Source organism: Varanus komodoensis, unplaced genomic scaffold (assembly GCF_004798865.1).
Source record: "Varanus komodoensis strain SLA01 unplaced genomic scaffold, ASM479886v1 scaffold6_2, whole genome shotgun sequence".
In the NCBI taxonomy this organism is placed as follows: domain Eukaryota; kingdom Metazoa; phylum Chordata; class Lepidosauria; order Squamata; family Varanidae; genus Varanus; species Varanus komodoensis.
Genome location: NW_025336346.1, coordinates 4,243,846 through 4,271,692, shown reverse-complemented (window position 1 = coordinate 4,271,692; position 27,847 = coordinate 4,243,846). Strand labels below are relative to the sequence as shown.

Genomic DNA, 27,847 nt, shown 5'->3' with positions numbered 1-27,847 from the left:
GTGGGCAAGCAGGGAAGAGTTAGTCTCTCTCAGTTGTGCCCACCAGGGTATTTGATTCAGTGTCAGGGTAGGTGTGGGTGGGGGGGGGGGGGAGTGCCATGGTCTGTAAGAATTCACTCTCTCTCTCCAGATGCCCTGTCCATCCAATGACTAGTCTGAAGTGTTTGCACCTTGTGTTGGGCCTGTGAGACAGCTTGAGGATCCTGATGCTATACTGCTTACCCTGCAATCCATCAATCTCCCTACCTGAGCTAACGGGTGGTCTTGGATGTGATGTTGGAGTCCCTCAGGCTGTTACTTTTGGGGTCTTCAACATTTACAGTGAGGGCGCTCTATCTGGGACAGCTCAGGATTTCATGGTCACCATGACAACCATGGGACTGTCTGAACATTGGCCCAAGGCATGTGGCAGGGTATGGTCTAGACTGGGTCTTTATCAGATACAAGGAAGATGTTCTGAGTGTGGGGGACTTTGACTCAGTCCCTTTGTTGTGGTCAGTTCACTGCCTGTTGAGATTTAGACTTCCAGCAGCTTTCCCCCTCCACAAGGGTGGGGGACCCATGAAGATGGTCCACCTCCAGAGGCTAATGGATCTGGATGGTTTCCAGAAGGCTCTGGGGGTTTCCCAGATAAGGCTTGTCGAAGCCCTGATTGCTCTGTGGAATGCAGAAGTGACCTGGGCTTTTGACATCCTCTAAGCATCCTCTCTGTTGTATTGCTTATACAGGTCTGTAGTGTACCCTGCAGCTGAGAGTGATGAAACTGCTTCAGAGATGGCTGGAGTGCAGATGGAGAACTCCCAGTGAATACAACCAATACGTGGTGTATGCCTACAATTGGGTATATTTTGAGGCAGTGAGGGTGGCAAAGAAACAATACCTCACTGCCTCTATCTAGTCCTCTATTACCCATTAGAACTATTCAGGATCAGTTCTGGCCCACCTGCATTGGCTGCCTGTATGCTTCTGATCCCAATTCAAGGTATGGTTTTTACCTATAAAGCCCTACACAGCTTGGGACAGCAGTAACTGTCAAAATATCACTCCCAGTCCCAATTTACTCAGACACAGTGTGTACCCTCTGAAGCCTTCCTCTGAATTCCAAACTTGCAGAAGGCTCAGAGGGTGACAGTTAGCCTGTCACCCCCCCCCCCCCCATGTTTGGAACAACCTCCCTGCTGCCTTTGCTAACCTTTTGGCAACAGGTTAAGATAGTCCTCTTTGTAGAGGTCTTCCTGGTCATTCAAGGCCCTGACACAATTAGCGATATGCCTTTCTTTTATTCTTGGCTTGGTCTTTTTATTCTTTTAATGTTTTATGCTATTTCAAATTAATTGTAATTCTTGATAATGTTTTTATGTATTGTATTTTATTATTTTTATACTTTGAAGTAAACTGCCTAGAAAACTTTGGCTACTGATGGTATAGAAAGGAAAATTATTATTATATAATACTTGAAAGGTTTTCACAAAGAGGAAGGCCAGGGTCTGGACTCTTAATCATCCCAGAGTGCACGACTTGGAATAATGGACTCAAATTACAGGAAGCCAGGTTTTGACTATTAAAGCAGTATGACAATGGAGCCAATTACCTAGGGAGGTTGTAGGCTGTCCCACACTAGAGGCATTTAGAATGCAACTGAACAGTGATCTGAGAGGAATGGTTCAACTGGGAGTTCTGCACTGAGCAGGGGGTTGGATCAGATGGCCCTCTGGCCTGTTCCAACCCTATTATTCTATGATTCAGTGACTGTACTTAGCCCTTGAAGTATTCTCAGAACAGCCCCTAACTGTACCAGAAGCTCCAGAGGATTCATAAGGACATGAACAGCAAGCCTTCTGGACATCAGCACTATTGTGAGGAACATAGAGAGAAAACTGTCCATGCAAAATGAGGGGCATCTCTCACTGTGAGGGAAAAGCAGTTATAAGTGGCTTTAAGCAGGTCTTAGGGTAGCATTGGGCTAGGTGGGCAGCTGAAGCAAATTGACTATGATCATTCATAGTCTTGGTGTCTCTCTCAGCTATACCAGGTGTGAGCATATACTTACGCTTGTTAAAAATCTAGTTTTCCTGGTCATTTTGGGTAAACACAAGGTAAAATTCCTCACTGCTTGACAATCCTATTTATCCCATTACTTTCTGGTCTGGTTGGCCAAGGGTATCAGGAGTTGTAATTCAACATTTTAGGAGAGCACCAAGTTGGGAAGGCTGATTTAAGCTTACAAGAATCATGCTTTCTTAGTATAAATCAGGCTAATCTGTAACCCAGGTGACAAAGCTAATTCATGACTTTTTGGGTCTCATCACAGGTTTCCATTACATACATCATCCACTTCCTATGTTATAATTACATATTTATCTGTATTCAAACTATGCTGCTATTATTATTCCATCTAAGAATTTAGGAGGACACAGTGGTCCTCCCTTTTAGACTCACAACAAGTGAATGGGGTAGGTTAGGCTGAGAGATAGCAGCTGGTCCAAGATCACTCAGTAAGCTTTATAGTTAATGAGTAATTGTGACTCCAGGCCTCCCATCACAATTTAGCACTCTAGTCTCCAGTGTTCCACTCTACTCCATTACAGAACTCTGGTTTATCTGGTCATCTTTTAACATAGATACATTTTGATACTCCTAGATCATTTTCGTATGGGGCACAGGGAGCCATTTATGCTTCATCCTTGTTGTGATAGGATTTTAACTGTGTATCTTTTCTTTTTGGCATAAAGAGGAATTTCTCCACTAATGTAATATTCACAGAATAGGAGAAATGGATGGCTACCCATTATTAAAGCAGTTGTCATAAAAAAGAACTGTAGTCACATACTCTCAGCCTAATCTGCTTCAAAGAGTTGTCGTCATGAGGATAAAATGGAGCTATGTAAGCCACCTTGCATTCCTCACAAGAGAAAAAAGATGGGATATAAATGCAATATGCAATATCATCATCTTCTTCTTTTGTGAAAGAATATAGTCAAGTTCCACAGGTTTTCAAGTTACACAGAACTCCTGAAGGAGCAGAGAGAACTTCTGACTCTCCCCCTACCCTGAAAGTACGAACTTCACTTTGGGATTCTTGCCAATAAGATAAGGGGCAGAGGGAAGGAGGAGGTTTATTGTATTATTTTTTAAAATTTTATTGATATTCCGCCTTTTTCCTCCCAACATACTTAACATGGCCCCCCTCTCTATTTTATCCTTAAAAGAACAATCCTCCAAGGTAGAGTAGACCAAGGTCAGTTCTAGTCTAACACTCCAACCTGGCTCTCAGTGTCACTTCCAAAATTGAATGCACCCAGTAGGGAAAGTTAGCTTGGAAACTGAGAGTGGCTGCTTGACAGTTACTAGAGGGAAATGAATTAGGAGATTACCTATGTGTGCTCTCATCGCCCTGGGAAGATGCTTTGTGATTGATGGGACAAAGGATGAGAGAGGGCTTTTGGGCAGAGAAGTGGCTTCTGTTTCAGCCTCCTCCCTAAGGAGCACTTTTCAAGGCAGTGTGTTAGGGAGGGCAGGTGGGGGAAGCAAAGCTTACTCCCCAGCGAGTCACTGCCTTAAGGAGCATTCCTCCACGTGGGAAAGGTTAGGGGTTAGTGAAGCCTGCTTGGTGTAGAAAAGTGGGTGTTTGGGTGTAACGCTTCAGGTAAGCAAATTGGGGGTACATGCCTGCTATGGGAGTTGGCTTACCTTGTGACTCCTGATGCACGTGACTCCCGATGTGCATGCCCAAAGTCAATTTGTCCTTCAGGCTGAAAAAGATGTATCTAGTATTTCTTTAATGGTAACTTCATTAAAGCAATGTGCAATGCAATACAGAGTATGAACAACATTTTCCACCCCAATCATAAAAGCTTAACCTACTGGTAACTAGGTGAAACCATCCAGCATATTCTAAATAGGCTGCCTATGCTTCAGGTAACTAAGCACATTCTTTTGATGCATATCAATCAAAGGTTGGTTGTAACATTGAGTTAAAAAAAGGAAAAATTGCTCTGAAACAAGGACAGAATGTTAACAGAGAACATTTTATACTCTGGGCCAGTCAGGAGCTGTTCTGTAATTGGACAGCTGACCCTGGGGCAATAAGGACTGCCTGCTGAGCCTCCTCAATTAGGAAATGAAGCAGCGAGACAGTGCTTTATAATTAAAACTAGTTCTGAAGTGTAGCATGTCAAGAGAAAGGTTTGTCACACTGTATTTTTCATAGAAGTGAGGTATGGAAAAAAATGGGGAAGCTTGGAACAGTGACCATGCTAGAGGGTTCCCATGTGAGAATGACCAGAGAGCTGTAGGAGTGAGGTAAGTTGCCCCCCAAGTGACCATGACAGACAGAGGCAAGAGAGTAACAGAAGCAGTTATTTCTTGCTGCTAGGGCAAGTAAGGAATCTCAGGAGGTAGTTCCCATATTTTTTGTGCTACCCCCTTGACCACTTTGTTCTTTCCCTCAAATGAGTCAGCTGTAAAAAATTTAACTTTCAGGCACCAATGGCTGTGTTAGAGATACTTGGCATTAAAACATCAAAGAGCAACTGCAAGGTGGCATTATAGGCATTTGGTGTAAGTGAACTTACACTGCAAAGGGATGAGTGCAGTCCAATGTAGTGCATGCTTTCCAGTGAACAGAACAATCCAAAAGAGGGCCATGATGGAGGAACTGCCACTGCCTAAGCCATGTTAGGGTGGCAATTGAAGTGAGGAGAGCTACTTCCCTTTCCCCCTTTCTATGGTCTCCAGTGGGAAAGCATTTTCTATACCAGCTTTCAGGTTTAGGAATGTGTTGGGGAAATGCAGGGTTCTTATGTTGCAGTATTCCCATGACTATAAGGCAGATTGCTAAGGTAACAGTGCTTTGAACACCTTGGACTGAAGAACATTTAAGGAAAGAAGGAGCATGACAGCTTTCTAAGAGCTTTAGTTAATAGCAAGACAAAGCCCAGAGGCCAAAAATAATCCCATACCCCACATCTATTTAATCTCTTTCAGTCCTACAGCCAAATTCCATTTCAAAGATACTTTTGAGGGCTAGATTTCAGTGAAGAGTGAGGCTGAAGGCATGAGGAGTGGGAACAAAAATACCAGCATATTTTAGCTTAAAGCTCTTGCCTCCAGTATCTTTTAGTACAGTCATTTATTACTTTTAGGGGACAAACTTCACAAAGCCAGGAAACAACCAAATGATGAGTGCTTGGGGGAAAGTGAATAGAGCTGGGAGAGGTGAGCATGACCTTCTGGGAAAGCCCAGGTGGCCAGATGGAGACCCCTGGCAGAACAGTTTTGGCCCATGGGTCTGAGGTTATGCACTTCTGCTCTGGCACATAGTTCCAGAATTAAAATGGAATCTGCTTTGGTGCTTCAGTTGGCCACTTACTGATTTTGAGTTCCTTTGGTTAATATTCCATACCATGACAGATTGGTCATTGGATAACTTCAGGCACATGAACATGCCCAGGGAAGTCTTAACTTGCCCTATTCTGTGCACTGCAACTTGAATAATTTATAATAGGAGTACCTCCACCACGTATTTTTGCCCCCCAGTTGGCATTATGTTTTCAAATTACAGCAAATTTCTTTGGATCAGTGATCTAGAGGCCTGAAGAAATGGTAATGAAATTTCCTCTGTGCCTGATACTGTATTGTTAATTTAGAATTATTAGTGTACATAGTGAAGGATTCCCATTTCACCAATAAGGCTGTATGAGAGCAGCTTTCTAGAGGGCACATTCAATGGTCAAAACTAGACCTTCCAAGTACAAATCTTTGACCATCTCTAATTAACATTTCATCCCATATGGCTGATTTTAGGCTTGAAGAAATGGAATGTACTCCCTTCTTTCTCAAAAACTGATACTGTAAAAGTCTCCCTAACTCATTTCTTTTTGTGCATTAAGGTAATTGTTCAGTACTTTACTACAGTGATTCCATGCACAGAATATGACATTTCATCATGATTTACACTGGATCAGTTCTGCAGTTGTCTGTTGCAGCTTGCCATGTGTGTGTTTATTCAGACTAAATTGGGAGGAAGGGTTCAGATTTGGTTCAGATTAGGTATTGGGGAAGCTTGTAGAATAAGCCAGGTCAGTACAAGAGGGATGCAATCCACTTGAGCCAAAGAAGAACTAAGCTGGTACTAAACATAAAAAAGGTGGCAGAGCAGGTTTTAAAATGTATGCTGGAGGAAAGCCAACAGGAGTGGGGAAGCATCTGGTTTGGGTGAAATCATCCCACAGGGATCAAGATGAAAAATTTCTGATTGCCCAAATGTAGACAGGGAGGAAATAAGCCATAGGCATATGGTGAAACAGGACAAAAAAATTAAATTCTCAACCTTACTGACAAACTCAAAGTTAATAACTCACCAGGCCCAGATGGTATCCATTTTAAAGTAGAATTCTTTAAAAATGCAAATATGAAATTGCTCAGCTTCTTAGAAAAATATCTAAGATAAGATCAGCCTCTAATTCTATAAGACCAGATAATGGCCTAGGCCCTATGTAATGCCAATTTTTAAAAGGGAATCCAGAAAGGATCTAAGGAATTACATGTCAGTTAACTTAACATCTGTTCTGGATAAATTAATGAAAGTGTTACTAAGGATAGAATTAGTAAGCATATAGAAGAAAAAGCCTGCTGAAAAAGAATTAACATGGCCTCTAAAAAAGTAAGTCCTGTCTCACTAACCTTTTATACATTGGCAGGAGTGATCTAGTAGTTTACATGGACTTTCAAGAGGCATTTGATAAAGACTGGAGAGATTCAGGACAGATGAAAGGAAATACTTCTTCATACAATGCATAATTAAACTATGGAATTAAAAAGGGATGGGACAAATTCTTGGAGGAGAAGGAATCACTCATCCTGATTATTATGTTGCCTTCAGTGTCAGAGGCAATATGCCTGTGTTCACCAGTAGGGACGCTTGGGCAAGAAGGTGCTGCTGTAATCATATCCCACTTGTGGGATCCTATAGGCACCTGGTAGGCCACTGTGTGAACAGATTGCTAGACTAGATGGATCCTTGACCTGATACAGCATGGCTCTTCTGCTCTTATGTATATTGGTCAAGCTGTTAGTTTTAAAGCAGAAACTGGCAGAATCTGATCTATAACAGTCCTACTTGTATTGTGAAAAGAAGTTGAATAACATTCCAACCATACTGAGGATGTCATCAGTAGAAATGGATATTTAGGAGTTTAAAATGGAACAAAACCCCAAATCTCAGAGTAGACATAGCTTCAGAGCAGCTGACTGCAGTGAACATTTATCCATGCATTTGAGAAAAACGATTAAAGACTGAAGAATAGAGGAAAGGGGGAAACCAGGGAAAGGGAGTACCAACTGATAGGCTTTGCATTGTCAGAACTAGTATAGTACACTATAGTTACCTAGTGCTGAACTTGGTAACCTAGTTCTTGGGTTCAGTTCTATGTAGTCATGTGATGCTCACTGGTAAACATAGGCAACTCATAGCCTCTTACAGAATTGTTATTAGTGTTATGACACAATGTCCCTCTCTCTCTCTCTCATACACACACAAATAAAGCATGAACTGTAACTTCTGGTAGTACTAAATTGCAGATGATTGCTCAATTTGACATCCCAGTATGATCCAGTTTGACATTCAGTATGATCCAAAATTATCTATTCTCTATTGATTGCTTTTATAACTAACTCATAATTCACCTATGAAAACCAGACAAGTCAAGAATGCACTTTGCATTATTAATTGGTTTTTGGGTCACAGTCATGTAAGGAAATGTGCAGCATTATATAATGCAAGGTATTGAACTGTACTCAATAGCTTCTTGGGCAACACTGGGTGGGTGTACATGAACTTTTACTAGTATTACTGATATTTCTAGTAAATAAGAGGTAATTTCTCATACTGCTTTATCAACAATTAAAATAATGTGGTGCAGTAGTTTGTGTGCTGGCCTTTTAGCTCTTAGCTTAAAGATGTGAGAGTGTCCTGCATCTTGGAAATAGTTTCTGATCAACACGACAATCACACAATATAATTTTCTACATATGCATATTGTCTGTGTAGAAAAAACTGTGCATATATGACTGTAATGCTGAATGTACATTCTGGAAGGTGGTCAGCTGGCAGTGTGTTCTTGCTACTTGTGCAGTGCCACAATGAATAAACATTTGTGTGCCTGTCATACATTATTGCCTTTAACCAAAGCAGCATCAGGATAAGTCAGGAAACTGGATTAATTAACAGGATTAATTTAGTATATCTCAATCCTCTATGAACCCATTGGTCTGCCAAGTTCAGTATTGGGTACACACTGGCTATCCAGGATTTCAGGCAGGGGTCATCCAAGTCCCATCTAGAGATATTGGGGATAGAACTCAAGGTTTTCTGCATGCAAAACATCTTAGGGAGATTGTTTTACTTTTCTATGGATCAGGTGGACATAAAAACAGGTTGGGAAGTAATTGCTTTAAGCTTTTTGATTTGGTTCAGCCTTACTTAGCAGCACTAGGAACTTCTACATTTTAGTTAATTAGAAGATAGAAATAGCATCTTCTCTGGGCAGAAATTATCACTTCAAATTAAGTTTCCATTCTCTTCTTAAATGCAATCACTTTTGTGGAAGGGAGAAGGGGAGAAGCTAATGCTAAAGCAGTGCCCTGTTACAAATGTAGGTTAATCACAGTGAGGAAGCAGGGCCCACATAGGGAAAAAGGGCAAAACACCATATATTAATTTATGCAAAATGTTAATAAGATTTCACAAACTGTCATGAGTTTGTAAGTCTATCCAGTCCAATGTCTATTCCAGGTCAAAGAAAAGCATTGAGTGGTGAATAGAGATCTTGTCCACTGCTTTCAAAATAGCTGCAGAGAAAACACTTATAGTTCTGAATGAGGTTATCACACAGGGTCCACAAATCCTGGCTATCCTCTCAAGACTTCTGGAAGACACAGAGGGCTTAGGGGCAAAGAGAGGATTTATTTATTTGTGCGGCAGTTTGGAGAAAGTACAAAGCAGTAAGAGTCATCTGTCACTGCTTACTTACCTGATACAAATCACAGTGCAAGTGGAATAATGCTCCACCTCTTCCTTAAGCCATCACAGAAATTTCTCTAACCTGCGTGGTGGTTTCAAGATCAGGTACAATAGGACAAAACTCCTGCTGTTCTAATTTATTCCAGAAGTTTACACAGCTGAGAGTTCAGGGGAAGGAGTGCCTGCTGCAGTGTTCTTCTTGCTAAAGGTGTGGGGGCGGGGTGGATTTGCAGGCAGCTGTTATACACACATCCTTTACATGGGGACAGCCAGTGCACAATGGGAATAAGGATAGCCAGTATGTGATTCAGGTTTCACACTGCTAGGCCATCATGAAATTGGAGATTAGGTTTGAGACTTGGAAGATGGTCCAAAAGCAAAAGGTGACAGAAACAGGGTGAGAATCCTGAATGCAACTTTTCAGTAACTACCATATCAGAGACAAAAAGAACTTTTACAATGATCAGTACAAATAAATAGAAGAAAATAACAAAAGAAGAACATCAAGAGATCTCTTCTAGAAGATCCAAGAAATCAAAGGGAAATTCAAACCTAGATCAGGAATGCTAGAAAACAAACAGGGGAACATACCTGACCAGGAGAAAATAAAGAGAAGGTGGAAAGAATATACAGAAGAAGTGAAAGGTTGACAGAGTACTTCAAGGAAGAATCCTATGATGAAGAGCCTGCAATATTAGAAACCAAAGTGAAAACTGCTTTGAAAGCACTTGGAAGGAATAAAGCAGCCAGAACAGATACCAAGAGAATTATTCCAAACTGCAGAGACAGAATCAATCCAAATCCTAACAAGAGTATGCCAACAAATAGAAAACAAAACAATGGCCCACAGACTGGAAATGTTCAGTATACATTCCAGTCACCAAGAAAGGAGATGCAAAAGAGTGCAGCAACCATAAGACCATTGCACTAATTCCTATGCCAGCAAAGTCATGCTCAAAGTGTTGCAACAAAGAATATGACACTATATGGGGAGAGAAATGCCTGGTGTTCAAGCAGGATTCTGAAAAGGAGGAGGCATTATATATATTGCAACTATACACTGACTACTGGGACACACCAAAGAATTTCAGAAGATCAGTCTGTTCTTTATAGACTACTGCATAGCCTTTGACTGTGTGGACCACAAGAAGCTATGGATACTCGTGAATGAAATGGGTGTGCCACACTTGATCGTCCTGATGTGTAACCTGTATCATGGCCAAGAAGCTACTGTAAGGACAGAGTATGAAGAGAATGGTTTCCTATAGGCAAAGGCATCAGAGAAGAGGGTCTTTTATCTCGCTATCTGATCAATCTGTACACAGACCATATCGTAAGGAAAGTTGGATTAGAATCAGAGGAAGGAGTGAAAATTGGAGGAAGAGACATCAATAATTTCAGTTCTGTAGTGTACCATATTACTGACAGAAAGCAGCAATGAGTTAAAACAACTTCTGATGAAAGTGAAAGAAAGTACAAAAGCAGGAGTGCAGCTGAACATTAGGAAAAACTAAATGATTGCAGAAGAACTTTACTGACAACAATTGAGATTGAAATCATGCAAGATTTTACATACCTCAGCTCAGTCATCAGTTCAACTGGGAAACTACAGACAAGAAGACAATTGAGAGCAGGAAGGGCAACAATGAAGGAACTAGAAAAGATAATCAAACATAAGGCTGTTTCACTGGAGACCAAAGCCAAGATCATCCACCATATTATATTCCCGATAACTATATTGGTATGAAAGCTAGACAGTGAGGAAAGTTGACAGGAAGAATATTGATGCCTTTCAAACATGGTGCTGGAGGAGAGCTTTGTGAATACCTTGGGCTGACAGAAAAATTGAACAAGTGAGTCTTGGATCAAATCAAGTCAGAACTCTCCCTAGAAGCAAAAATGACAAAACTGAGGCTGTCATACTTTGGGCACATCATGAGAAAGCAAGACTCACTGGAGAAGACAATCATGCCAGGGAAAGTCAAAGGCAGAACAAGACAAGAAAGATCAAATATGAGATGCATTTGACTCCATAAAGCATGGGTCCTCAAACTAAGCCCCACCATGCCCTTTTAACTGGCCCTCCCCACAGGTTTTGCATTCGCTGGGCAGGAGTGCAGCTTGCTTACAAGGAGGTCATTTGGAAATGCTTGGAGAAACTGATCTTGTGAGCAAGTCAGCACCTCGCCTAGCAGCGGCTTGCTCACAAGGAGATAATTTTGGACTCGCTTGGAAATGAACTCCTTGCAAGCAAGCCAGCGCCTCGCCACACCCCCCCCAACCTCACTTCATGCATACCCCACCCCCACACCGGCCCGCACCTCCCCGCCGGCACCACTTTAGTGGTCCATGGCCACCGCTGGCACCTGTCAACTGGCCTCAAGTTTGAGGACCCCTGCCATAAAGGAAGCCACAGCCTTGAACTTTGAAAAGCCGAGCAAGGATGTCATGGATCCTTGGAGGGCTTTCATTTATGAATTGTGATAAGTTGGAGATGACTTGGTGGCATCTAACAACAGGTTTGAGACACTTAGGAGTATCTGGCACAACTGCTGTTTCTCGTGCATTTTGCCACTATGCTGGAAATTCTTGAGCTCCTGAAAGATGTGTCCCCCTGAATGCTTGCTTTTATTTAAATGTCATGCTGTTCATCCTAATTCATAACAAGCCAGAAAACCAAAGTATTTGATGTACTCATGATAAAGCAAGTAAGCCTCCCAAATGTGGAAAAAATTATCAAAGCACATGTCTTCATTTAGGTGTCTTCTTTCACATGAATACCAACTTGAGGAGCCTTCTTGGTATGTTCACGTTTTTAACTTCCCTGCTATGCATAACAGGAAGTGCAAGAATACTCATAAATTCTAAAGTGATTGCTATATACACAACTAGTAGATGCCAGAAATTAACATCCTGCATTTAGTATAAGTCTTGTTGATAACAAAAGAACGGCAAGGTCAGACTCTGGTTTCAGTAGGGAACAAAACCTCATGTGTTTCTTTTGAACTGCACAGGATCCTCTTTCAACTGAAATCTTAAGTAATTTGTGCAAAGGTGCACTTTAGATTGAACAAAACAAAAAATGCATCAGCAGCTGCTATTGGTTAATCTTTGATTCTTAATTTTAAAAAAATGCAATCCTATAAAATATTGATCGAACAAATAATGTTCTATGAATAATTGTGACATATGTACAGAACAAGGAATTGACTAGCTGAATCTTAACCTGTAATGGCTGCACTCATGCCACTGTACTACATCTATGCTCATCAGGAAAATATTGCTAACCACAACTTCCATGTGCTACTATAGTGAAACAGAAGTGCATGGCATCTTTGTGTGACAATCTATATGTGTTCATATAGCTTCCTAAAAATTAATAAACATGGAAACAACCCTTAATAATCCCTGAAGACACAACTGTACATATTTTTCTGAAAATCAACATCAGTGCTTCCCTGCTGAGTTGGACCCTGTGCTTTAAACCTAGAAATAAAATACAACAAATGAAGTGTAAGACACAGCAGGAATACATGAAAAAGTACACTCCTTATACCTTTCAGTGTGCTTTCTGAATTTTCCATTTCCTCAGGCCCATCTCACAGTAAAATTCATTTCCCTTGAGCACACTGGACATAATCCAGCCAAAGCTACACATTTGTATATTCTACTGAATTCAGCTGGAGAGTTAAACCCATCCCTAAATCTCTTCAGGGATGCATTAGCACTTAAGTCTGGCTGCTGTGCTCACTGTACATATGGAACCTGCACTGCTTCAGGGAGTCATCTACTCATCTAAAGCTTCATCAGAATTCTAGGGTCTTCTGAAATTCCTTAGGTAGTTTCTACTAAAATATTAAAAATGGTAAAAACAAATAAGCATTCCCCAGGTGGGGGGGACCCTCAATGCCCAAATAACATGTTCCAGAACATCACATGCTGGATGTCACAGTGCACCTTTCTCTGTAAGCCATACACACATCCAGGTTGCAGTGATATATCCTTTTCTTTCCTTCTTTTGGTGTAAAAGTAAGCTGAACCCAGATAAATTAATTGTCCCTTTTAATCATTATTTCTCTCTTTATTGGTTGTTACATCCAGCAGATGCTGAAGAGCTGCCTCCTTGTTTCTGTTTCTTACGCCGTTTGTTGAGGAGACGGTTATTGGATGTTTTCAAATCTTTAATTTTGACCTGGTCATAGTCCACTCTCATGGTTGCCAGAGCACTAGTCATCTCCTCCTGAAACACACAGAAAACAACTGTCAGAATTTAGCGAGACTGCCCTGCTACAGCCTGCCATAATATGAGCCTTCTTCTGTGCTACCTGAGCTAAGGCTATGAATTGTATCATTCCTTCCAACAAGTACAAGCCTTGCAGTTGATAAGTAGAAAAATTACATGCAGTATCCTGCTGACAAAGAGTAGAAGGATCAATTCAAATGAATAAACCAATGCACTAAGAAACATTCAGTGAAAACAAAATATTTTTAATATTATCCATTGTTCATACCCAAAACTTGCTGCTTTTTCATGCACTAAAGCCTGGCTTTCTCTCAGGAAACAGTTTGATCGGCTGTTTGTGTTTCTCAGCAGTGGAAAACCTCAGGCCTGGGGGCCAAATATGACCTTATGGGATTCCCCAGAGGCGCAGTACCTTTCCTCCAACCACCAATTATTTGGTATTTTCTTGGCTTTTGTTCAGTTTTCCCACCCATTCAAACAGGTTGAAATACCCTCTTCCTAAGCTGTCATTACTGGCAATAAGAACTTTAAGCTACAATATTCTAGCATTTTTTTCTATCTCTGGCCCATGTTCTTTTGCCTTTAGTACCACTCTCCACTGGAATGCTACTGCTAAGAGCTTTTCCAAAAGTGAATTTGACCCTTGAACTGAATGAGATTCCTCATACCTAGTGAACATTTTACCATCCATTTTGCAAACAATATTAATGAACCAAAGCCACATTCATGCTGCTTAGAACTGTAACTGTCCAGAAGCAAAAACAAATACTGTAAATCAGCAAACAAAAACTTAAGCAATCAAGTAAGCACTTGACAACCCATTACCTTTACTTCATCCCAATGATCTTTATCCTCCTGGAGGACTCGGGCAGTGTGAAGAGGAGTTGGTGGCACCACCATGGATTGCTAAGAAAAGCAAAGCAGCAACACTGCATGAAAATTACTACTGACAACAGAACATTCATAGGATAACCACTCATTGTTCTTCCTGAGGAGATGATTACACATCTTTTTAAAATGTATAAGTATGTCTCCTAAGCAACATGAGAGCAAAGATGTACTTGGCTGCATTGAGCACAGTTGCGTAATGTGGCTGAAAGAATCGTAACTCAAAGACAATTTCACTATGACCTTTTTATAAGAATGAGGGGCAAACAGACAGAAAAGCTTCTAGGGAAACATACATTTACAGCAGCAGAGCAACAGGTGGGGGAAAGGGTGAAGCCTTTTAAATCACCCTCAACCCCCCCATCAAGCATGATAATAGGGCTCTCAAGCCTGCATTTGGATGTGAGGAACCTCTTTCAGTCCAAGGGTAAGTCCAACAGTCAAATTCACTTTAGGAATAGTTGTGTAGTTAGCCCTTGGATAGAAAAAGATCCAGCCTGAACCCCTGCTGCAGCACATGACCTCAGGATGGCTATCCCTTTTCCTAGTTGCTAATGCATTCTAGACTGAAGGATTGAGAACACTTGCATAGCTAAAAGGAGTTTCAGAGGAGGCTGCTACAGATGGTACAAGCAGCAAGTCATATGAGCTAGGAAAAGGCAGACTCAAGTATAATGGAAAATACAGTACAGCCGGAGTCAAAAAGAAACAAAAATATTCTAATACATTTATTCACTGCAAACCCAATTTTTCCTCCCCATATTATATAATCACTTGGATGGCTTTTAGTAGTTAATTTCAACACTTATAAATGCATGGATGTTATCCTACTTATCTATTTACTACAGGATTTTCCAGCTGTTCTTGCCTATTACCCAGCCTGACTTTGGTCTAGGTCAGCTGTAATACGACTGGACCTGGGAAAACAACACTTCTTTAGAATGACCCTAGAAGCAAAGAAGGAAGAAGAGCAGAAGGAAGCTAAAATGAATATGCATGTATTAAATGCAGCATCCGCTATTCCTGTCTTTGCAAACTAGTATGACAGCAAGGTCTGTTCAGCCTCTTCGTGCTCACAACCAAAACATTTGTGTAGATAAGTCAAAATTAAAGTAATGGACCTGCTCACATCCACTTCAAAAGAAATTACTGGTGGAAATAGCCAGGAAATGAGTTCAACCTAAAATATTCTGGGAATAAAGAACACTGACATATGTCTTCCACACAAATTCTTGCCCAGAAGCACATTTCTGTGGGCATAATGAGGCAGGAGGCAATCTTCATATATCCCCCCTCTGTCCTTGTAATCCCCAAAGTTCTGCTCTGGAGGGTTGGCAGCCTTCTCGGCTGTGTGCTGCACAATTGACAAAGACTGCCTCATTCCCTTACCACTTGTGGCAGCATTCAAGAAGAAACCTCAGAATACCCCTGCTAATTGAGAAGTTACAGTGGAGAGAGAGAAACATCCAGTCATTGGGTTGTTGGGTCCATGCAGGAGTGAGCAAGTCTGCTATCTCCTGTTTGCTCATTGTTGCTTCCACTCCACATTTGGTTTAGCAAACAACCCAACAACTAGTCATGGGTTAAACCTCTGAGTTGTTTCCCCACAAGAACACAGAGGTCTGAATTTGTATGTCATAGCAAATATAGTTTGTTAAACCGGATGCAAAGTGAAAGTGGCAGGCAGGTAGGATACAGATTATAAGTGGACCAAACTAACCATGGGTTGATTAATTTTCCTACACTGCTGTTTGTGATAGTTCATCCCATATCACTACCACAGTTATTGGATTTGCACAAAATGGGGACCCTTCAAGGGTTACTTATAATGGTGGGTAATCATGTTATGCAAATGTCTGTTTCCTGCAGAATCCCTTCTTTTGGGGCGACAAGCCACCTTGAAAATTATGGCATGTTCTAGAAGTTGTTTGGGTTAGCATGTTCCTGAACCCAGCAACAATCCCATCATGGGCCCAGGGAAGCAGCCAACAAACTATTCAGCAAGAGGGGCAAAAGGCCTTTGCTGTTACATAGAAACAGAGTGAGTCAGAAGGGGCCTCCTGAGCCATCTAGTCTGACCCCCAACTCCAGCCAGCTGCACTCATGACATGCCTACCATGTGCATGTCCAGCCTGTCCTTAAACACCCTCACAGATGGGGCTTCAACTACCTCCCGTGGAAGCCCATTCCATACCCTAGGGGTCCTAAGCTCCTGGAAGTACTTCCTGGTATCGACCCTAAATCTTGGTTCCCTGAGCCATTGAAATGTGTCTGCCCTTCACTGCAAGTTTGACCAAACCGCACTTTGGAGTAACTATCACTAGCTTACTTTTCCCAGTGTGATTGTGGGCTGGCTTTGCTTTCACCTCTGCTCCCCCTGTGCTTTTTTTCCTTTTTGTAGATTGCTTTTTATAAAAGCATGTTGGAGGAAGGGCTGATTTCTGGTTCGCCACTTTTTCTCCACAAACAATGAGCCTTTTTGGTCAGTAGTTCAAAGTTATGTAAATGTGCAACTCTAACTACCCATAATTTTAAGCTGGGTAAGTGCCTAGTAAGTTCCTGCTGTCAAATCAGAACCATCCATGGAGACTGACAAAGCCAGGCCTCAGATGCATTGCTTAGCTTTCACTTAACAGCTATGAAATGGCAAACGATCAAGTAAAAGCTGAGCCACAAGGTCGTTGCTCAAAAAAGAATGGTGTGTAAATCACCCCCCTTTTCAGGGAGATCCATTCTGCTTTTACTGTGGATCTGACAGCTGTCATTACCCTCCACTTTTTGCCCCTCTCAAGCCTCTACGAAAGTGGAAAACTGCTCAAGAAGGTAGAAAATGCAGTCCACTCCATTTGCAGTAGCACCTACTTTTAACAACTGTCAAAAAACAAGGTTTTTAACTGGGCTACAAAAGGTTTTTTGATGGGAACATACACAGCCACATTCCTGTTTTTTCAAAAAACTGTCCAAACTACCAAAAAACCCCCCACCAAAACCATTTGAGACATTCCTGGTGCAAAGAAATAATTAAAAAAAAAATAGATAGCAACCAGTTAACAGCTTAGCTGTGCTGTCACTAGCTTTCAGTTTTGAGATAATGAAAGGCAATTATCTAATAAATAAATAGGAAGTTGGGGGTGAAATCAGTGGCAATCACAAAAGGGTCATAACTGCACTGGGGAGTAGATAAGGCAGGTTCTCCTGATACCTACAGGAGACTGAGACTGGGGGACAAGCCATGGTGTACCTACTCATCTGTTGGACACACTGTGGGTTATACCACAAGCAACCTACACAATATAGCTTATTCACAGGGTGTGTATCCATATTGTGTGATTTCACCCAATGGTTTCAAATCTGATTGAAGTTCTATGGCTCCCTTAGCCCTTCCTGAAGCACAGATTGCTTTTTAGAATAGTATGTTCAAATATCCCAGCTGCCTCACAGTAGTAACAATTCCCAAAACTCTGGTGACAAGTTTAACAGTTAAATCATACATATGCTACTAAGTTGCAACTTTGTTATCCTGCTCATGGATTCTTCATGAACTTTACAAAGAGAGCCCATTTTTCATACATTTTTTCAAATACTACACTGAACAGCTTTTGTGCTAGAGAACTTACAGCATATGTTTCTTTAATGTGCAGACATGTAAATAAAAGTGGTCAGAAATCAGTGGCATGAAATTCAAGACAATTTATTTACTTATTTATTTTCTACACTGCCCAATAACCAAAGCTTTCTGGATGGTTCACATCCATTCCTCAAAGTATAATATAAAAGCAATACAATAAAAATACAGCTACAATAAAACACACTATAAAATTCCAGCATACAAATACAAAGTCTAAAATTACAATATACAAAATATAAAACAGTTTAAATTTCTAGAAGAGTTTCAAGAAAACTAGATCAAATTAAAACAGCTGGCATAGTCCATCACACACTACTGAATGCCTCGGAATAGAGGACAGTTTTAACCTGACATCAAATAGTGCCACCAGGTGGGCCTCAGTGGGGAGATCACTTCGTAACTGGGGCCACCACTGAAAAGACCTTCCCTGTTGCTTCTTTCTCAGCCTCCCTTGGAGGTGGCATTTGGAGGAAGGCCCCAGATGCAGAGTGTAGGAGCCAGGCAGACAGAGGTTGGGAGAGGCATTTCATCAGGTAGTGCAGCCCTAAGCTTTGTATAGGTTGTAGGGTGAAACCAGAAGCATATAGGCAGCCAGTACAAGAGGGGCAGAATTGGTGCCATATGTTGGAAACTTCTGGTCTCAGCTATTGATCTTGCTACTGCATTTTGCACAAGTGCAGCTTTAAGGACAGCCCCACATAGAGTGCATTGCAGTAATCTAATTTAGAGATCTTGATTAGCACATGCAAGGGTTCAGCTGCATTTCTTTCATTTGCACTTGGCTTGAATTGTATTTTGTTTCATCACTCTCAGCTCCAGGGTATATCATGGAGTCATACAAGCTGTGCTTTGGAGAGGGCACTCAGAGGCAATCTTGTCCACTGCCTGGGTCATTGCTTTGTTCCACAGGTTCACCAAGGCTTCAACAGGCCTGCTCGCTATATCAGCTGGAAAATCCCTTTGAGCCTTCTGGAAACCATCCAGATCCATCAGCCTCCAAGGATGAATCATCTTAATGGGCCCTCCATCCTTGCAGAGGGGAAAAGCTGCCAGTCAGTCTAAACCCCAGCAGACCCTTTTGGGTTTTACTGTGAATTCTGCCAGCTGAAGAAGATTTAATAAGAATTTACTGAATTCAGTACTGATTAAATACTGAATAAATAAATGAGATAAATGTTCCAACGGGAACCACAGAAGACAGTTTCTTTCAAGAAAGGCCAGGCTGATGGTAAGCATACATGTGCATGTCTCTCCCCAGAATGAGATTCAATCACTGTTTCCATAGAGTGGTCCTGGTTACCTATTATTCTGTCTTCTGCCTGCAAAATAGAAACTAAAACTGCATTGGCAGGAGTTCAGGGAAAAGAGGCATTGCCAGGCTTTGCACTACCGGGTGTTCTCCTTATCCTTTTACCATCCCTTTCTAGGTAACCTCAGATAAAAAGGATGCAACCATAGAATCTGGTGTGGCTTAAGGAATTCCTCCATGACAAGCGTGCTTCTTTTTGCTTTAATTCACAGCATTCATTCACAACACTGATTACCCTTGGACAAAAGAAGCTATGGTTTTTCATTTCCATCATACTTCTAGGTTCTCTGCCCAGTCCCTTGAAGCAACACATGACAAGAAACATCTGTAGAGAATGGCCCAATAGAGCCATCACCTCTGGTTTTCTGTATTTACTCATCATCATGGTAAGAGAAATCAAGAAAATTAAAAGCATGACTACTTGGCAGGAAGTACCCTACAGTTGTTTATAGGATGAATTTTCAGCAAAGGTTAACTTTGTCAATGCCTATAGATTGGTTTTTATCTTCTCCAAAATCTGGGCTAGCCTAGGTCACTGGCTATAGTTTAACATGGATACTCAAGGCTTTAGTGCTAGAATACAGTTGGAAAACAAGAACCTACATGATTACTTCCCACACCCAAGTTTTAAGAGCTGGCACACACTGTCTTGACTGCTCCCTTGTTTCTACTTCCATCAATTATTTATAATAAATAGTTTTTACTATCTGCTTGCACAGGTGTTTAACTTAAGGTTTTTTCACTAGGGCTCCCAGTAGGCTTGTGGAGCTTACAACTAGATGTCAGTTTAACCGTTTCTTCTTTGTAGCACATGGTCCTCTAGCCTTCAAGCATTCTTCTCTTCAACCACATTTTTGTTTGGAATACAGTATGAGATGCAATTGTGTACAGCTTTCTTTAAACTCCTTTTTAATTCAAGCCTGTATCTGTTGTTTTGCTCCACACCAATCATCACCATGACCCAAGCAAGTTATCTACATTTATGTTTGCCTTATTTTCCATATCTATTTAAATTGGGTTTGAAAGGCTAAAATTCTTTGCACTCAGATAAAGCATTGGAAGCTACAAAATAAAGCCACAGCCTTTGGACACTTTTACATCAATGTAAGGCATGAACTAAAAAGCAGTCTGTACAAATACAACCCTGATTCTAGATTGAGCTTGGGGATGTGCAGGAGACAGTGAGGAGCGGGTAGGAGAGCTTCAGGATGATCAGGGAATAGTTAGTGAGGAGGGTGACTGCCTAGCTTATCACTGGCCAGAAGAACAACAGAGGTTGTACCCCATCATTTGCAGTAAGGACATGCTCAAAATTGCCTGCACACTGCTGGTGGATTATTTAGCGGCGTTTAGTTTCTTTGGGTGAATCCTACTACTTTAAAAAAACATGTAGATACAACTGAATATGTAAGATGCTGGGATCCTTAATAACAGAAGGAAGATGAGAACATAAATGGTTCCTGCAGAGCAATGCACAGAAGAGAGCCACTGAAGGCTTTCAGACTTCTAGCCTTATCAGCGCCTTCCTTTCAGCCTGAGGCAAAGATTTCTTTTACACAAAGGAAGTCTAGTTTTGGGCAGTGGAAACCTTTTAGATAGCATGACTATTAAAAGCAGGTTCTGCTACTGTTTTCTGAGAATGCTGTGCAGAACCCTCTACTATTGCCCCACTATGTGTGACAAAGCCAGAGAGCACCATTAAAGCAGCCGGTTCTGTATTCATATCAACACAGTTCAGCATGAGAGTGCCTGGGATGTCTAATAATAGACCTCCATAAACCCAACACCGATGAGGTAACATAGCTTTTTATAAGTGGGGAAAGGAGGATGTGTGCATGGTGCAATGAGCAGCAAATGCTAGCTGAGAGCAGTTGTGGAGGGGGTGTAATGTACTTGACTGCCACTGACAGGGAGAGATTTTCCCCCAAGTGTTGCCTCACACTGTGACAGAGAAATTCTATCCTTTTTTACAAGGCTGGCTCCTGGTTAAATTAGTTATATTCTCCCTTATGCCAGCAGGCAGTCACATAAACACACACACACAAGTGTGCATACATGATTGTGCAGGACTTACGTTAATCCAGGGGTGATTCATAAATTGAGAAATTGTCATCCTTTCTGTTGGGTCTGTCTTCAGCAACAGACGAATTAGCTGCTTAACTGCAAAACAAAACCAAAAGACAAGGCCAGGAGAGATGACAAAAACCTACCGAACTCAGACACAAGAACAAAATATTGAAAAGCTAGTAAGAGACCCTGAAGGCTGGTTGCTTTTCCTATACTATTTAATTGAAAAAAAAGTATGACAGCTCCACATGACTATGGAACATTGACATGGCTTTATTTAGTGATGATCTGCAAAGAATGAAGAAAAGAGAAAGCATGAAGGAGAAATGCTAGAAAATTATACAAAGCGAAACCATTCGGTAACATGAATTGTGGAACATACTCTTTGGTGGTGGTGTCTCTCAAGTCACCCTAGTTCCACATGTGACAATCAGGTTTACATACAGGCAATTTCCACTGAGTTCAGTAGGGCTTAATTCCATAAAAGCATGCTTAGGACTGCAGGTCAAAATAGTTTTGCTAGTTCATAGTGCCACAAAATAAAAAGCAGTTAATCGCTTACATCTGGGAACTGTTCACACATTCATCGAGGTAGAAGTGAACATTTTGAGGGAAAACAGGTAGATCCCACACACTTCACAAGTTCATTCAGTCTTGTGAACAAAGTCTATATCCATAAAAGTTAGATGAACATAGATGCCATTCATAGTTTCAGGTGAACACATGGGCCAGTGGAGCGAACCTGCTCTTCTTGTCCCTGTATTCACTTTTATATGGATGGAGGGATGGGTGAAGAGAGAAGAGTGCTGAAATTTCTGAAACTTCCTAGTACGGCAAGTAGTGAAGTCTTACACTTCTGAATTTCTGCTTAGAAAGCAGTGGTAAATTACTCCAGTGTGGTACATCAATGAGCTACTCAGAATAATATACATTTGCTACCTCATTTCTGTGCTATATGTAATTCACTTTTGGAGACACCACATCTGCAAGCAGTAGCTGTTGCTGATACTACAATACATATCAACCAGGCACTAATACAAGATGCTGACACCATTTCAAGATGAGGAAAATGCCACAGAGGTATGGATGATGCTCAGGCATGGCACTTGTTAACTGAAACACATGCTTGTACTCATCTGGATTCCTGCTCTTCCTGATGCTTTATATATTTAAAGAGTTTAAATAAAATAAAAAAGGGAGACTGGTATGCTGACATATCAACTCCCAGTACTAGCTTTATTTCCAAAAATGCCTCTGGGGCTCACATAAACTCCAGAGGCTTTCTTAGAGTAAAATGGCGGGTGATTGTAACCCAAAATTTCATTTTGAAGCATCCCCAAGCACCTTAGAAAAGAATAGCATAAATTGCAAGGTGAGGGTGGGGGCTAGAGAGGGGCTGCACTGCATGTATGTGTGCTTTGCCTGGTTGCGCTTTGCTTTCTTTTAGGATTTGCCATTTTATTCTAGTATTGTGTGTCAGCTGATTTGCTTCTTTAGATGGGGCCTATGTATGTTGTCTGGGGCTCTGTGCTATGAGTATTTTGACTGTGTGCCTTTCTGAGGTATTTTATTATGCTTTTGGAAAACAACTAAGTCATTTGTTATTTGGGGTTCAGGCCCAAGTTCTGCCTTGACTTCGGTTTCTTGGCCAAGTAACTATTTCTGAGCCTCGCTAGTTTGCCTCCTAGGAAGCAGTTGCATTGTGCCTGGCTATGCTCACCACAGCAGCCTTTTTGTAAGGATGCCTACAAAAACTCTCTAAAATTGAAATGTGCCCACTAGCTCAAAAGTTCAGGGAGCTTGTAATGCATTTAGAATCCCTTCTTACTCATGACAAACACCTAGCTATCAGAGACTCATTCACCTTCATCTGATACCTCTGACCACTCAGGGTTTGGAAATCCGTATTGCCCCATCCGAATTCTCCTCTTCATTCCTGGAGAAATGGCTTGACCAGTGTTGGAGTAGAATGGAGGGAAGCCACACAAGCTGCAAGAGAATGGCATATAGAGAAGAGCTTCTGCTCACCACATCACCCCCTCCCTTCCATGTAGTCGCATATGGCTGCTGCTGATTCTTCTGATGGGATGACTAATAACCCAGTGACTAACTTCTCTAAGTGCAGTATAAAAGGAAACATCATTAGGGTGGCATTAAGCAAGGGTGTGGGACAGGATATAGAGGAACTGCTCATCCTGACATATCAAGAGTTCTGCTTTGTTAATCTCCTTCTCCCCACTTCACACTTACAGAATGTACATGATGACACCAAGGGACCACATATCGCAGGATTTGTCATACTTCTCAGGGCCAAGAACTTCTGGGGCTGTGGAGTGTGGTGGGGAAGAGAACCATAAGAACAGTGAATGTTTTGTTTTGTTTTGTTTTGTTTTGGGGGGGGGTTCATGTTCACAACAGATCAACAAATACTTTTTTTGAAATGCCAATTAATTCTTTCAATGTAAGCCCTATGGATACAGATGAAAATTGGCATGTATTTATCATTGGTCTAAGCCTGGAAGACTAAGCCCTGTGCTTCAAGGATACGACCTAAGCTCCAGTACTAGCCTGCCTGAGCAAATGAACAAGGAATCACAAGTTCATTCTGGCCTGCCACAGTCTATAATACCTATAAAACTTTGATGCTTGTTCCTCAAGTGGATCAATCTGTCTCTTCCACTATATGCATTAAGCTCCTACCCCCTATTCTCAGCCATTGCTCAGGAAATTGACCCCTATCCAGTTCTGACTAGCTACTTCCCCTTCTGAGCCCAGATTTCTGCCTTGACTTGAGCTCCTGCATGCTTTGGACCACACATCTGCTTCTGATCTAGTCAAATCCCTGCACCCAACTGCTTGCTCAGGCCTAATAACTGGGGGAAGCACATTGGCAGAACACTCTCCTCCCACCCTCCCTTCAACACTCAAACTATTTTAAAACAAGGGTGGGAAAAACAGACTCACCTACATAATAGGGAGTATAACAGGGGGTCTGCAGTGCATTATGCATGGTTGTCTCTTTAGCAAACCCAAAGTCGGTGAGCTTGAGCACTGCATCCTTCGCTTTGGATGTATAAAGCAAATTTTCTGGCTGTGATGATGTCACAAAAGAAAGATAAAATAAAGATGAATAGGAAATGTTTCTGGGCATAGGTTTTACTGAAGTGCAGGCTCTGTTCCATACTTCAAAATTGATAGGTATGGTACCTATTAGCAGTAGATTGGCAATGGGATGATGCCAATATTAGATCTTTTTCGGTAGGCCTTTCAAAAATACACTCAGCTCCTAGGTCACTGAACAGGTAGAAAATAAATAATTCAAGACAGGAACCAACAAGCTCTGCTATGCATGGTAACTGGGTCTGCATTAATCACCATTGTCTACTTGTTTTATGGCTTAGATTTCCTTGTCTCTTATCAAGGCATTTTCAAGCCTCACCTTGACATCTCTGTGCGCTATGTTCATCCCATGTAGGTGCTGGATAGCTGTTCCAATGTCTCTCATTATTTCAGAAGCCTCTAGAAATATAATTTTAGGGAAAGGTCACATTAACATTCCCATCATACCTCAGACATATGCAACTAAGCAATGCTTCTGAGTAGCAACAAGCTTGTTTGTTTACAGGGCGAGTGTCAAGACAGGGAAAAACTAAAATTAGCCTGAACAGCTGTGTTTTGGTTTTGCATTGACTGCACCCCCACACTTTCTTCTTAAATTCTTCTGGTCTTTAGTCCCTGCCTAGAAGGCAACTATAAAAATGATAGAAAATTCTGCAGGCTGCATACTTGCAATACACAAGACACAAGATTAGTTTCTATGGTATGATTAATCAATTTGAACCCAAAATAGTAGCACCTTTACTGTATAAAAATATTTTGAAAAAAGATGGCAGTATTTGGTACAGTTTCAGGCCACAGATGTATAAACTCTTCATAAAGAGCTCTGTTTTTCCCTGTCTCCTTCTTCCTGGAAATGTCTGGGAAAGACCAACCTGCTGAGTGCTCCTAGCCAGGCTCAGGTCTCCCTTTGATGAGACTAGCCAGGTGCTGTTGGAGCATACCTGGGAAAAAAGCATTCTACCCAACCTTTTGCACATTTCAGAAGATACCATCTGATTTGGGTTCTCCTCTTAAAAACAACAAGCATTTTCTCCTTATGCCCACACATTTCCACAAGCTCTGTTTACCAATGATGATGATGATATACCTTTTTCTGTGAATGCTTGGTCTCCTCGCTCTTGGATCCTGCTGAACAGCTCCCCTCCTTCCATGCTGTGGACAAAGTGTGTGCACACACATATAAATCAAAATGAAAGCAGAAAAGGGCGTCCCAGTTCCGTAGTTAATTTTTATTTATTTATTTAAACAACTTATATGCCGCCCCATCCCATGAGCCTCGGGGCAGCTTACAATCATTAAAATCCCATGTAAAATACAAAAAATTCATCAAATAAATAAAATACAAAAAATAAAATAAAATAGTGGATCCAGCCTGGTCAATTTAAACCAACAAATAAACTATTAACAGTTAAAATAGCGTTTAAATAAAAAGGTCTTGGCCTGGCGCCGAAAAACAAACAAGGACGGCGCCAGGCAGACCTCTCTGGGGAGCGCATTCCATAGGTTGGGCGCCACTGCAGAGAATGCCACAAAATATGTGAGAACTGCTATTTTTCCTCTCATATCTGCTGTTGTGATTCCAGTAGTAGTTGCATGAGTATTATTTTTAATAGCTTGTCAAGTTCTCATAGCCTTATTACCTAAAGAAGGTTTAATTCAATAATTATTTTCCATAGATTCTTAATTTTTTAGAAACAGCAATCCTGAAGATATCTTGCTTGCTAGGTAGTTGAAGGAAAACATGTTGTTGGTTGTATCCAAATTCTCCTGCTCACAAACTGTTAGAGTCTGTGTGGTTCTAGAAGCAACTGAGATCCATGGAAAGTAAGGTTGGAAGAATAATTGCCTACCCCTCAGAAGCAGGCTCAGCAACAGTGTAAACCTCAGTTGTTAACAAAAGTACATTCAAGGTAGGTGCTTTCTTACAGTCTTCTAGGCACAATTCAAGGTACTTATAGTCTATAAAAGCCCTCAAGAGCTTGGAACCCATACACCTTATAGACTTCCTCATAGCCCTTCATAACCATTACGAATGAGCAAGAGCTTGGCAATATCTGTGGATCATGTTAAAAGTGACAACTAGCAACCCCAGGCTGAGATCTGGAACTCCTGGTCCAGGCTAGCATAAGCTCTCCGCTGGTTTAACCACCAGTTAGGCTACATTTTGAAAAGAATCACTCATCTTGACTCAGCTGCAATCTTTCAGACAAGCTACTGAAATACCACTAACAATAGAATCTAAGGTACTTAGCAGCATCCATGACTACTGTTTCAATAAAAAATAAATGACTTATTTGTTCCTGGATGCCTGTAGGTGCTGCCCTTCTCTAAATATTGTGCGTGCACGCGTATTAATAAATAAGTTAAAGTTCAGGGGAAAAACAAAAGCACAAGCTTTAAAACCTCAGGCTTTATATACAGGCGGGCTCTTCAGAGAAAGCTGAATCATTGCTATTGGTTGTCCCAAATGGAAATGGGCACAATGGACTGTACTGCAGGAAGGCTAAGAGTAATCACTGTAGTTCTGATACTATCAACATTCTGGAAAAGATAAAAAGAGACCCTAATAAGTAGTACAACTCTATTGAAAGGAAATGTAAAATTGGCATCATGAAGTTTCTGCATAAGAAACTATAAAGGGGAAAAATGGAAGAATGTGATCCAAACAAACATGTGTAGAGTTGAGATGTGACATGGAAGCCTTGGATAATTTGATTTGCCTGTATTGCCACTTATTAGGGGGAAAGTCAGATATCCCCCTGCACAAGCTTCTCCATGAAACAAGGGGGAATATATTGGTTCTGTCCCTGAATAAGAGCAGCCATTCAAAATACACAGAGCATCTACTCAAATAAAATATTTTACAGTGTCTGTGGCTTTTTCTACTTCACACAGGAGCTTTAGACACCTCTGCATGCATACTTAAGTGTAGGAAGTGGGGCTTATGTAAAGCTGGCATGATCTGGAATTATCCTGGCCATCAATATATATCATGCAACTCCATACATCTGCTATAAGGACAGGTGGGAGATCAGTATAAGCGGTGAACTGATGCAGGGTGGCTTATGAATGCATCTTGTTTGGGCAGCATAAGCACACTACAAATTCAGAACCACTCCATGGTCTGGTTTCATGCTTCCAACTATTCGATTTTCTCAGGCAGTTGTATGTTGCTCCACTGACCTAAGGCTATTGGTACACTGCTTGGAAATGTATTAATTTAAGGACAATATATAAATCAAATCAAAAGTTCAGATATAAGAACATAAAAAGAGCTATACAGTATCAGAGCAGAGACCTATTAATAAACTCTTCTGCTCTCACAGTGGCTAATTGTGTCTATGGGAAGCTCACAAGCTGGACATAAGCACAATTTAGTATTGTGGATATGTTTTCCAGCAACTGCTACTGAGAGCCATAATGCCACCAATTCTGGACATCATACCAGCATTTCTAGTAGCCACCAAGAGAGTGGCTGCACAGTAAAGTCCAGCTCCCTCAACTGTCAGGTTTCTTGGAAGCATCAGAAATTTTGATTAGTAGCTACCAATAGCTTTATCCTCTACAAAA

General features: G+C 41.2%; 1 protein-coding gene across 1 annotated transcript in view; it reads right to left on the bottom strand.

The window, feature by feature from the left end:
* Positions 1–12,290: 12,290 nt before the first annotated feature.
* MAPKAPK3 (MAPK activated protein kinase 3) overlaps positions 12,291–27,847 on the bottom strand; it is an 83,693-nt gene continuing 68,136 nt past the window's right edge. The window contains exons 4-11 of the mRNA XM_044451561.1: positions 25,365–25,429; positions 24,597–24,676; positions 24,122–24,248; positions 23,408–23,483; positions 23,022–23,146; positions 21,165–21,250; positions 14,091–14,171; positions 12,291–13,262 (exon numbers count right to left, since the gene is read on the bottom strand). Coding sequence (XP_044307496.1) covers positions 13,104–13,262; positions 14,091–14,171; positions 21,165–21,250; positions 23,022–23,146; positions 23,408–23,483; positions 24,122–24,248; positions 24,597–24,676; positions 25,365–25,429 — 799 coding nt within the window. The 3' untranslated portion in view covers positions 12,291–13,103. The remainder of the gene's footprint in view (positions 13,263–14,090; positions 14,172–21,164; positions 21,251–23,021; positions 23,147–23,407; positions 23,484–24,121; positions 24,249–24,596; positions 24,677–25,364; positions 25,430–27,847) is intronic.